Below are 13002 nucleotides of genomic sequence, written 5' to 3'. Positions count from 1 at the left end.
AAGTTAGTGTCTGTTTGTTACAAAATATTACTGCAGCCATAGTTTTGATTATCATCTACAGGTGACAAAACTAAGTAGATGTAGAAGAATTTGCACTTAAGCTGCATGCATTTTGCATTCTGGTGGTTGGATTTCATTGCACTTCCCACCACTTTGCTGATAAATAAATGTATCAGCAAGTCATATGTGGATGTTGCTCTTTATAGAGCGCCGTCATTGATCAGCGCAGGTTAGACAGCAGGAAGCCAATTAGGGAAACCTTGTAGTTTTCCGCTTGTAGAAAACACATCTCGGGATGTTGTGCACGAGTTAATGGGGCCCCGATTTCAGCTGTCTGTTGTTCACTGAGCTGTTTATTGACGGAGAGCAAGCCAGCTGTCTGTATTTAGGAAGAAAGCTCATTAAAGTGTTCTGAGGGCAACTGGGGATCAAGGTTAAGACAGGTGACTGCTTGAAAGGCCTGTAGTTGTTATTTCAGCTGCTGCTCTCTCTTGAAAATCAATGACTTTTGTGGAAAAGGCGAGCCTTCAAAGGAAAAGGTTTATTACGTCAGTTTTTAAAAGTTGACTCATTTTCAATTGATTTTATTTCGTACCCAACTTTGAATTTGGCCATTTAAGCCAAAGTAGTAATTATACGCCAACAATTTACTGTTTCACCATAAATTTGAAATGCATTTTTTAAATGTTATTACCAACTGTACAATAAATTGTCATTTTTTAAAATCTTACATAAAAATTAATGGAGGTAAAAAATAAACATTGAACCAGAGTTTTCAAAATGCAACAAATAGTAGAGTTTAATTATAAATATTGTCATGTTGCTGGTATGCTGCCTACTTAAAAATGTAAATGGTGTTTACATTTTTTCCAGTTTTGACTTTGTAATCTTTTTTGGAGTGAGTTTTGTTGCCAAAGAAACAACAGTAAATACATTGTTTTATGAGAAAAACTTTTGCCTCAATATTTATTATCATAAAAGGTTTCATGTTAAGGGAAGCTTTTAATGAAACTAAAATGTTGTCCTAAAGACAATTTCAAAGACTCACTCTGAGGAAAAATGTGTTTTTGGTGGATGGGAGCGTTTCATGTTTCTCATGATGGACAACGTATATAAAGAAAATTAAGCTTAAAATTGCATTTCAAAAAATTTCTTCAGTCAAGTCATTGTGAATCAGGAGCAGGGCAGGTCACAAGCTGCGATCCATTCTGATGCATGCACTTGGAGACAATTAGATCCATGGACCGTACGTCTTTGTTTTCCTCATCCAAGTTTGAATCTGACTCAGTTCTTTACAGCTGGATAGCTCCAATATTGCTTGCCATTTATGTTGCACCAGTAATGTTAGGTTGGGGGTGTGAAGGGCTGTCAGCTAGCAGGAGAGCTCGTAAAAGGAGAACTCTCAGTAACAGGGAGGAAGAAGTGAATGGGATTGCTCCGCGTAAACGTTCCTGCTTACAGCTTAGAGGCGAATTTCTAATGAACTACTGCTGCTCTGGAGAAACTATGTCCTAGAAAACAACACAGGTTTTTGGGGGGCTAAAAATGGCAATATCATGATTAAAAGACCACTGAGAACGCTTTGAAAATAGCTCAAAAAGATGATCGGAGTGGTAATTCAAATGAATACTATTGCTGCTTTTTGTTGCTACAGTAAAAAATGGACAATAGAAAATGTGGAAGGAATACTTTCAATTTCTGGATTGAAGCAATAAAAGCATCACATAAATAATTTTAAAGAATATCTGCAACATTTTGTATCAGAAAACTCCAGAGATTTTCCAAAAGCAAATGAAAGATGTGGTAAATTGGATTTTGTGATATTTAAATGCTTTACGACCTTGTTCTTGTCAAGAATGTCTCATTCTAAATGTCTCCTTGGCATGCTTGTGTGCATGCACAGTAAGGAACTAAATGTGGAAATGAGCCTTAGGTCATGGTGCCACTAATGGCTAAAGCACGATTCAGGGCTGATGTCATTGAAGCATGTTTCTTTAGTTTTTATTCCACCTACTTCCTGCTCTGCTTTAAACGTGTACAGTAACTGCCTGTGGAAACATAATGTGGGTTACCGTATGGCTCTTTGTGCACACTTGTCACTAACCATTCTGTATGCAGAGGATGGCTTCTGTGATGGCTGCACATGGACAAATGGGAGAAAAAACCTATAAGCCAAAGGATGGAAGTACGATTCATAACTTCTTACCTTCTGTTTGGAGACTTACAGAGGGGCACAGGTCCTGTCTGGTAAACCTGTAAATCTGGTATCAATTCTTTTTCTGCCCTTGTGCAAAGAAAAGTGTAACATTGATTTTTGAGGTCTGGCAGGGTCATGTAGTGCTTGCAACCTGAAACCTGCAGATTGAGTTATTTGCCTCCCGATTGATAAAGCCTCAGGAGCTTTGAGCTGTCAGATTAAAGAAACTGGGAATTGCCCTTTTCAATTCCCATTTGTAGATTTTTTTTATTTTAAATTTTACCTTCTTTTACTTTTTTTTTAACCACAAGTCTTTTATTTTTATCTGGGGTCACTGAAGCTTTGACTTTTGTGTCAGTGGAGGAGGTTCAGTACAGCGTTATGAATCAACACAACCAAATACTTTCAAGGTTGTTTTCCCTCCAGTTTCAGAAAGTGAAACTAACGCTGATGTATCCTCCTTCCTCGTTCTTGTTTGTGCAAGTCTTAGACTCCCAGTGCTGTAAGCAAGCTTTTACACAATACTGTCCTATTATTCTTTTCTTCCAATCGAGGAAACACCACAGGTATGACCAAAAAACGAACTTGGATTTGAGCCATTTGCAGAAATTTATTTTAATACAGATAAATATATAAAACGGTTTGTCTTCCTGTTTGCCAGGATCATGACTATCTGTTTTGGTTGATCTCCACAAGTCATGTTCTGCTGCTTTGGACAGTGGTGTTTGAGATACAGAACAGTTACTGCAACACTTAGATTTTTGACATCCTTTGTTAGACTCTTCAATCCAAAATCCCCATCTATGTCCAAAAATCACTAATGGAAAACCCAAAATTAAACATTTCCTGAAGCCTAAAGCCTGAAAATCTAGCAGAGAGTAAAGGATTGTGTCGTTTCAGACAATTTTACTTTTCTCACAAGACAACACATTTTAACGCTCCCTTTTTGTAATCACACAAATAAGGAAACGTCATAAACAACAGAAAAGAAAGTGGTTATTAATGATTACCACTCATTACCACTCCATCATGGACACATTTTTTTGTTAGTTTTGTTGACTTTCATGTGTATTTAAAACAAATCAACAAAATGTGATAGAGATGACACATTTAACAAATATTCTGTCCCCCACACTAAGTTACACATGTATTTGATTGCTTTTTACAAAAGTAAACATCAGCAAGCAACAGTTTTGGAGCCTCTTAAGTGGCACATTTCATGATTTCTGAAGTTGGATGTTAGAATGACATAATGTATGATGCAGGCATGTTTAGAACTTTAAAGACTCACTTCGATGAAAACTATGTTTTTGGTGGTTTTTAGCATGCTCTTGTGACATTTTTCAGGTCATGGTGGACATGTATTAAGAAAATTAAGCTTAAAATTGCATTTGTGGTTATTTTATTTATTCTACTGTATGTCACAGTTGTCTTTGACCTCTGACCTGATGGTAGTAAATGTGTAGCATTTCCTCATGTCTCTGTATATGGAACAGAAGGGGGAAATCTCTAGAGAAAAGTAAAAAACAGCTTTTCTCCACATGGTCTTGTCAGATTTAGCCTGCTCATTAAACTGTTCGAAAGGCTAAATACCTCCCGTTGTCTTCGGGTACAGCTGTGACCCAGTGAAGTCTGTAACCCAGAGACACTGGGTAACTGCGCTGGCATCAAAATAGCAAACAGAGGGAACACGACATATTATGAGATTCACTACTTTCTTGTCGCCCAGAGTGAGGCTAAAAATAGTCCCTCACACTGGAATAGAGTTTTCCCAAGCGATGCCTTAGAAAGCCACAGGAACAGCTGTGTTATAGCCAAGTCTTGTCAGATCAGCCGAGTCAGATGGGCACGCCTGTGTGTTGCTCTTCTTTTCTTTCTGTCTAAACCTACTTCCCATTTCTCTTGATCCCATCTGTCTCATCGCCTGTGTTATCTCTGAATGTCAACATCCATGCCTCTTATCAACTAGCCTATTTTTTGGTCTATTTTTTGTCTTTGAATCTTTGTCTGTCCTGATCTGTTATTCTGTTTAGTATTCTTAGCTTCTTGATTCTTGCTGTCTTTATTTGAGTTGTTTTATGCTTTTCCTATGGTGGCCCTGAAGCGCAATTCAGACAAACAAATCATTCAATGCAAAAGCACTTTAAAGATCACAACAATTAAAACAATTAGAAATCAAAACAAAATTCTAGAAACCAAAACAGAATAAAAATTGAGATTAAATAAAAATGGAAAAATCAAGATGAAATGTAAAAAAACAAAAAACAAAAAGCAATAAGAAACTGGAAAATTGGTAGGTACTATGGGACATCACTGGTTGGATGTTGAAGTTTGTCCGACATTTCAACTGAAAGTTGTTTGGTATGAAGCGATACTGGATATGCTCCGTAATAATTATAAAACTTTCATTGGCATGCAGACATTGAAGATGCATTTAGAAAAAATGCAAACGTCAAAACTCAAATGCCATCACCCAGTCAACCATGTCTTTTCTTTTTCTTCTTTTTTCTTTTCCGATACTTTTTTTGTTTCATTTTTTAACATTTTATTTTGATTTCTGGAAACTACTTTTGTTTGTCTAAACGCTTAAGTTTTATTTTGTTTCATTAAAAAATAATTGGTTCCTAAAAATGACTTTTTTTGAAATTGTTGTTGTGATCTTAATTATGTTTTGCATAGAGTGATTTGTTGGTGTTATTTGGACTTCAGGGACACAATATCTCACCAGATCTCGTCTTGCTGTTGGCTCCACTTTTTGTCTATTTTCTTGTGTCATACTTTTTCTGCCCCTCTTTTGCTCATTATTATCAGGCCTCCCCTGTGTGCTCTGTTAATTGGTGCAATTCTAATATTAACAGTGCTCATCTGCTTTGCTATAAAAATGTCTGCACATTTTTTAGATGAACTACATAACATGCATTGGAAAATTAACTAAAATCTGATCATTGATGCTTTCAGTATCCTCTTATTGTTGGCATACAAAAATGAAATTTAAAAAGCGTGTATGTTACAAAAGAAGAGTTAAGGCTGTTTGCTGTCTGCTGCATTGCACAGTTGTCTTAAGAAACTGTGTTGCCTGTTGCCTGCAGCTCTTATCCCAACAGCTGCTTCACATTCTTGGGAGATTCTGCCTGTTAAACATTTATTACATCACTGGAAGGAACTGTTTGGTGTGAATTAACAATAACACCATACATTTTTGATGTGGACATAAGTAAAGTTATAGATGCAAATGTTTTTAGGGTTTGGCATGAGCCAGGGATTGCTGAAGGAGTAAAAAAAGCCTTTTCTTTCCCAGGAAGTGAATGCAAGTTAAGAATTGTCGGCTTCTGTTATGTGGCCTCGCATTGACGCAGCATTTGTTTATTTCTGCCTCCTCTGGAGTTTGTCTGTAAACACATTTCCTGGCTCACGATGCTCCCGCTCTCCCCTAGCTCCCTCTCAGTGTGACATCACAGGTGCGTATACATAGCAAGCAGATGGATTCTCCCATAACAGGCTGCTTCAGTGCCTCTCTCCGGCTTAGTCTACTCCCAGCCAGTCAAATGACCTAGAAGGAATACCTTGTTTACATTATCTCCTCTGATCTGCAAAACCATCAATCTGTGACTTCATGCATTATTCATGGATTCCCCTTCCGCACAAATACGAGGGACAAGAAACTGTTCCTGCTGGCTGTTGTCTTTTTGTTTATTCACAGACCTTCAGAAAAATTGTATTTCATCCTATTAGAAATAATACTGACAATGGACATTACACATCAACATTTAGAGAAGGGTTTGCCACAATGTTCGATGTCATTCTAAAGGTAGTTTTTGGATTGTCTCTCAGTCAGCACCTAATATTGTGAGATGTTCTGTTTTGTTTTAGTGTGTGTGACATCTAAAATCTGGTGTGGACAAATCAGAGGACTTGGTCCTTCTGAAAATGAAAGTCTAGTTTCACTTGCAAGTAAATCCTGGTGTGGTTTACTGCAGTGGGAATGCAAACAGACCATCCAGCAGAAAGAGCCAAAGGTAATCAGATTTAAGTGCTGTCTACAGTGCAAAACTGCAAAGCAAAAATGAAGAAACGATGAAGAGGACTAATGGTACTTTTGGGTTTTCTTTGAGCTTTTTTACCTCATCAAAGTTTGTTTTAGAAAAATTGCCCTTAAAAAAACAGGGTTTTGTAACTAAAGGTAGAATTTTCACTCCGGGCCTGGCTTTTAAAACTTTGAGTAACCTATTTTAACAAAACTGAAAGAAATTAAACCAAAAAAGATCCATTTTTATTAGATCCATTTTCTTCTCTAATGCCTCTAATGTTTGATTGGAAGAGTCTTCTTGCTTAGACAAATGTCTGACAGACATAGAATGTCAGGAGAGTTCCGGCTCACGGACGTACTTGTACACTTTGACCTGCATGCATGCACACTTTGCAGAGTAAATGCAGCATGTGACAGAGGAGAGGATTGCTGGCAGCAGTGCCAAATGATTTCCCAAGGATGACGGACTGACAGGGCATGTCGTCCCGGGTTAAAGATGGAGCAGACTCCAAGTCAGTGCTTTATGTATTAAATCTGATTATACCATGCCTTTTTAAGGCTCATTATTTTTATTCTACTGGCCTACTCACGGTTTAACTTGTCTGCAGAGTGCTGGCATAGTGATTTGTTTGGCACAGCTCTTATATGACAGGCATTCAAGAACGCGCTAAATGTGGGTTCTTGAGCACGCATCTAGCCCATGGTGTTCAGACTGGACAAGTAGGGAGGGGCTTCCTTTTCTTTTTCTTCTGTTTGCCTGTGCATGTCCGCCACCTAGTTGGAAGAGGCTTGGTGCAAAAACGTTGAAGCGGTGCAAAAATCGCCAATCTTGTTCCAAAGGTTTTTCTTTCACAGCTCTATTCCGATATATAAAAGACTTAGTGTCAAATAATTCCGATCTGGGAGGGGTCATGTGGTAGTGATGAATGGATGATCGTTGTTTTGGGCTTCCATGTTCAGAACTTTAATGTTCACACATAGCTACGTAAGTTTCTACGGCTGTTTTTGAGCTCTAGGCATAACACGGCCATTGAACACAGTGAAAGTTAAACCAGGTCCAGGTAGTCGCCTGAACACTTGTTGCCAACGATGGTGTGATCATAGCTTAGGAGGGAGGTGTTGCTTTTTTGTTATAACAGATTTGACTGACTGATATGAAGCCCAGACAAAACAAGATGGTAGATGTAACTGTGTTAGGACAAATTATATGTTACATTTAACATTTTAAAGTAGGCCTCTGCACAATAAATGGCAAATTTATGGTTATCACAGTATCAAGCTGTGCAATGCGCATTTCGCAAAAGACTGCAAAAATTGCAATAAATGGTTACCTTAAATGTGGTAAAACTATCTTATGGTAGCTTGAAGTATATAACTGATCAAATAAATCCCTTTATGCACTTGACCAATCGGATGGAGCCCTTTCTATGTTAGATGCTCCTCTTGTATGTATACCAGGGTTGACTTTTATTTAAATAAAACTGTTGATTGAAATGGAAATGATGTTTTTGATTGTTTTGCTATTTGTTCATGTGTCACAAGTTATATTGTCGTCGCAATATTTATCATTGACATTTTCCTCATATCGAGCAGTCTATTTTAATGCCTTTTTGCCTCTTTTGATTCAACCCAAAGGAAACAGGCACCAGCCAAAAAATATAGTAAAAAAAAACAAGTATTACAACCTTTAATTTTGCAGCAGAACATATTTCCACCAAACATTTTTATTGCATAATGACATCCCCACCTCTCAACTAACCAGCCTATTTGACAATCCATTGGTTTGCCAAGATACCCAACTGAAAATGATCAGATGACATGGTTATGCTTTTTTTAGGCCTGGTTTATTGGCATCGCTGCAGGTTTGGAATTAAAATTAAAATAATGTCGGCTGTGTCAGGGCCACATTATTTTCAATTGTAATCCAATTTGCCCGCTGTCCTAGCTCCATCTGTTGCTGCGCCATCTATGTTATGATCCCTGCAGAAATACCCATCATGTATTTATATGGTTGGCTTAGTGAGTGCTGTATGAAGGCAAACATTGGTCACAATAGTGGTTTTCTGCCCTTTACTTCATACAGATTTTAAATGAAATGTTGTAAAACATCCATCCAATGTCTGTTCCTGCTGTATCCAAAATTGGGTCATGGGTGAATGCTGGGTGCACCCTGGACAGATTGCCAGTTCATCGCGTCAAAAACACACACAAAAAAAACCCCGGAAACATAACTGTCAGCACAAACTGTTTTGGCTTGTGCCATCATTTTTGAATGTCACTGGAGTCATCTAATCCAACTGCAGCCATTTGACATCAAGTGTAGTCAGAAAATGCCCATAATGTTGACAGAGCTCATAATGTGCTAAGACAGCTTCTTATTATATGTCACTTTGAAAAGGAACATTGTAAACTATGTTATATGAGGACTCTGCTGGAACATGAACCTGTCCCCTGGATAACATTTGCTAAAAGCCTGAACACCGTATGCTAGAAGACTGTGACAAACACATCTTTCTGTTGGTCCAAGACAGGAAATTTATGATTTTTGTTGCCTTATGGGCTCAAATAAAGGGAAATCTGCATATATATCTCTATGGGAGGGGGTTGGAGTGTCTGTTTGTGTCAGATGAGTGAAGGGCTGGATGGCAACAGCTGCATGTCGTGACTCTGCCAAGTAAAGCATGTCAGTAAACGTGCCATGCAGATCTGCTCATTCGCTCGGACAAGGCAAGGAACGTTAGAAAGACTGCTTGACAATTGCAGTTTTGTGTGCTTTGCCTCAAGGAACATTTGACATAAAACACACATTAAAAAAAGACCTACACACACTGTGCAATCTGTTATAGAATGTAACATCCAAACAGTTAAAGCTTATTGGTTCCATGATGCAATGACGCTCACCCTGTTTGCAGCGCTAAAAACAACATGCAAACCAACTATTGCTCTGGTTTAAATGATTACTGACAACAATATAATGTTATAAAAAAAGTTATTTTGTTGGGGTGCACAGTGACGCAGTGGCTAGCTGAACGGACTGTTCTCCTCATCCATTCATGCTCTCACAAACTCCACTCTGCAATAAGACTCAAAAGAATTACCCCCACCCCCCAAACAACCCGAAGACACAACACAATACATGGATACAGAATCTACCCCCCCCACACACACACACCCACACCCACACCCACCCATAAACAAGACTGCTGTTAAACGTACATAGTCACTTCAATCACACTGAATGCTGGTCTCTATTTTATTTTATTTCATTTTTAATTTACTTTATTCTCTTTTATCATTATTTATCTTATTTTATTGCTATCTTTATTCTTTGATTGTTATTTTATTGCTTGCTTCTTTGCACTGTCATGCTAGTGAGAAACAACATCTCTGCAAATACTATGTGTGGTGTCATGATTTGAACTTGTCTTGTTTTTGGTCCTTGTTCTGTCTTGTTTCTGTTTCCTGTTTTATTTTGAAAGTCTCCTGTCTTGTCTGTTTTCTTGAGTTTTACTTCCTTTGGTCCCCATCAGCCCTGATCGTGTCCACCTGTGTCTTGTCTGCCCTGTCTGTATTTAAGTCTTGTCTCTGCCTTCCTCCTGTGTTGGTCCATTAGTATTCCTGTTCTGGTGTTCATGCCATGTCATGCCCTGTTCCTCGTTCCTTGTCCCTCGCCACGCCACAGTGAGTTTTCGTTTGGTTTTTGTCATCCTGCTCTGCAGCGCTTTTTGTTTGTTCTTTTTGTGCATTAAAACCCACTAGCCCTGATCCTTGCCTCCTGCCTCTGCATCTGGGTCCAACCGGCTCTCGAGCCACCTCACCGTGACAGAATGGACCAACCATACTTTCTGGACCCAGCAGAGCGGGACATGAAGCTACTAGAGGCCTACTGCCAGGAAGCCGAGCGTACGAGGTCTTACTGGGTTTTTGACCAGGCCCAGTTTGCCTCGTATGCCTGGAGTGGGAGCCACCTGGACCTCACGGGGAGCCGTCTCGCCATGAGGGGGGGTCGTCGTCGCCGTCGTCCCCGCCGTCCCCTTCAACCTCCCCTTCCTGTTCCGGAGGTGGTCCGGCACGCACCACAACCCCTTCCAGTGGTGGTCCCGGATGCCCTCCAGCCCCTTCATGTTCCGGAGGTGGTCCCGGACGCACCACAACCCGCTCCAGTGGTGGTTATGGACGCACCCCGACCCGTCCCGGCTCCCAGGGGGTTGCCGCCTGCACCCCGACCCGTCCCGGCTCCCAGGGGGTTGCCGCCTGCGCCCCGACCCGTCCCGGCTTCCAGGGGGGTGCCGCCTGCGCCCCGACCCGTCCCGGCTTCCAGGGGGGTTCCGCCGGAACCCCGACCGGTCCCCACTTCCGGCTCCACGCCTGACCCGCCTGAGCTCGGCTCCACGCCTGACCCGCCTGAGCTCGGCTCCACGCCTGACCCGCCTGAGCTCGGCTCCACGCCTGACCCGCCTGAGCTCGGCTCCACGCCTGACCCGCCAGAGCCTGACTGCTGGCCCGACCCGCCAGAGCCTGACTGCTGGCCCGACCCGCCAGAGCCTGACTGCTGGCCCGACCCGCCAGAGCCTGACTGCTGGCCCGACCCGCCAGAGCCTGACTGCTGGCCCGACCCGCCAGAGCCTGACTGCTGGCCCGACCCGCCAGAGCCTGACTGCTGGCCCGACCCGCCAGAGCCTGACTGCTGGCCCGACCCGCCAGAGCCTGACTGCTGGCCCGACCCGCCAGACTCCATGCCAGACTCCATGCCAGACTCCATGCCAGACTCCATGCCAGACTCCATGCCAGACTCCATGCCAGACTCCATGCCAGACTCCATGCCAGACTCCATGCCAGACTCCATGCCAGACTCCATGCCAGACTCCACGCCTGACGACTCCACGCCTGACGACTCCACGCCTGACGACTCCACGCCTGACGACGACTCCACGCCTGACGACGACTCCACGCCTGACGACGACTCCACGCCTGACGACGACTCCACGCCTGACGACGACTCCACGCCTGACGACGACTCCACGCCTGACGACGACTCCACGCCTGACGACGACTCCACGCCTGACGACTCCTCCACGCATCTCATGCCGGACCTGCCTCGCCGGACCGCTCGGCCGTCCTCCGGACCTGCCTCGCCGGACCGCTCGGCCGTCCTCCGGACCTGCCTCGCCGGACCGCTCGGCCGTCCTCCGGACCTGCCTCGCCGGACCGCTCGGCCGTCCTCCGGACCTGCCTCGCCGGACCGCTCGGCCCCCCGGCCGTCCTCCGGACCTGCCTCGCCGGACCTCTGGGCCCCCCGGCCGTCCTCCGGACCTGCCTCGCCGGACGGCACGGACCCCGGCCGTCCTCTGGACTCTTGTGCCCGTCGAGGTTTATCCTCCGGGGCCCCCCCCTCATGTGACTTTTGGAACCTCGGAGCGGTTCCTTGAGGGGGGGGGTACTGTCATGATTTGAACTTGTCTTGTTTTTGGTCCTCGTTCTGTCTTGTTTCTGTTTCCTGTTTTATTTTGAAAGTCTCCTGTCTTGTCTGTTTTCTTGAGTTTTACTTCCTTTGGTCCCCATCAGCCCTGATCGTGTCCACCTGTGTCTTGTCTGCCCTGTCTGTATTTAAGTCTTGTCTCTGCCTTCCTCCTGTGTTGGTCCATTAGTATTCCTGTTCTGGTGTTCATGCCATGTCATGCCCTGTTCCTCGTTCCTTGTCCCTCGCCACGCCACAGTGAGTTTTCGTTTGGTTTTTGTCATCCTGCTCTGCAGCGCTTTTTGTTTGTTCTTTTTGTGCATTAAAACCCACTAGCCCTGATCCTTGCCTCCTGCCTCTGCATCTGGGTCCAACCGGCTCTCGAGCCACCTCACCGTGACATGTGGAATGAAAATAAACCAAATGTTGAATCGCATTTATCGCCTAATGGTTATCTGGTCCGAAGGTCCCTTGGTGTGTATTTGAATGTGTGTGATGAGCTGTTCAAAGTGTATCCCCCCTTCACCCAACAGTCCAGCAACCCTGTGACCGCGAAAGGGATTCAGTAGATGTTTTCTTTTTTTTTTTCTTGTGACATTTGATAAACTTAAGAATTGAATGCCTGTTCCAACCAACAATCATTCTGTCTATTCACTTTTGCTTAACTACACAATTCACTTTCCTTCCAGGAGGTTCAGAAGGTGAACAATTTTGCCAACAACCAGGCGGCAGATCGACCACCAAAGGGTCCCGATGAAAAGGAGGAGGCACCAGCCAGTGAGGTGGGATGGATGACTTCAGTCAAAGACTGGGCCGGCGTCATGATCTCAGCTCAGACACTCACTGGCCGAGTTCTGGTAGGTTTTTCATACATTTTGTTTTGCTTTTCGTGTGTTTGTAAGACCGCAAAGTCAAACACAGATAACCAACAAAATATTTTAGAAAGATAATGATTCTAGTTGACATATTTTCCCTCCAAATGCCATCTTTTTACTTACTTTAATTGCAACTCCGTGTGGGACATACTTTACTGTTGGGAAATTAGTTTGGTCCCACTGAGACTGAGCAATGTTTAGCCCTCGCTGGATCTCTGACAGCTGGTGAGCTGGCAGTGTCCAGTCTTCCCTGCGCTGCAGTGGCCTCTGAGCAGCATGCTTCGCGCTTTGGTTACACTCTGCTGTACTTCTGCCAGGCCGACACATGAGTGTACTTTTACTTATGTGTGTAGGTGTGTTTCATGGATGATTCATTTCTCAGGTGCCAGAGGAACCATACCTAACAGTTGTGCTCAATGTAGTGGACATAAAAGAAAATGTATTG

The 13002-nt window shown here is 43.0% G+C and overlaps 1 protein-coding gene across 26 annotated transcripts in view; it reads left to right on the top strand.

Moving 5' to 3' along the window:
- The window catches only part of LOC101174692 (calcium-activated potassium channel subunit alpha-1), a 159094-nt gene that overhangs the window by 31193 nt on the left and 114899 nt on the right, over window positions 1–13002 (top strand). For all 26 annotated transcript variants that reach the window (XM_020709517.2, XM_020709521.2, XM_020709518.2 and 23 more), the window contains exon 2: window positions 12372–12539. In XM_020709517.2, coding sequence (XP_020565176.1) covers window positions 12372–12539 — 168 coding nt within the window. The remainder of the gene's footprint in view (window positions 1–12371; window positions 12540–13002) is intronic.

The sequence above is a fragment of the Oryzias latipes genome, chromosome 15 (assembly GCF_002234675.1).
Source record: "Oryzias latipes chromosome 15, ASM223467v1".
NCBI lineage: Eukaryota > Metazoa > Chordata > Actinopteri > Beloniformes > Adrianichthyidae > Oryzias > Oryzias latipes.
The sequence above is the reverse complement of the archived record's forward strand: the minus strand, read 5'-3'. Positions and strand labels throughout refer to the sequence as shown.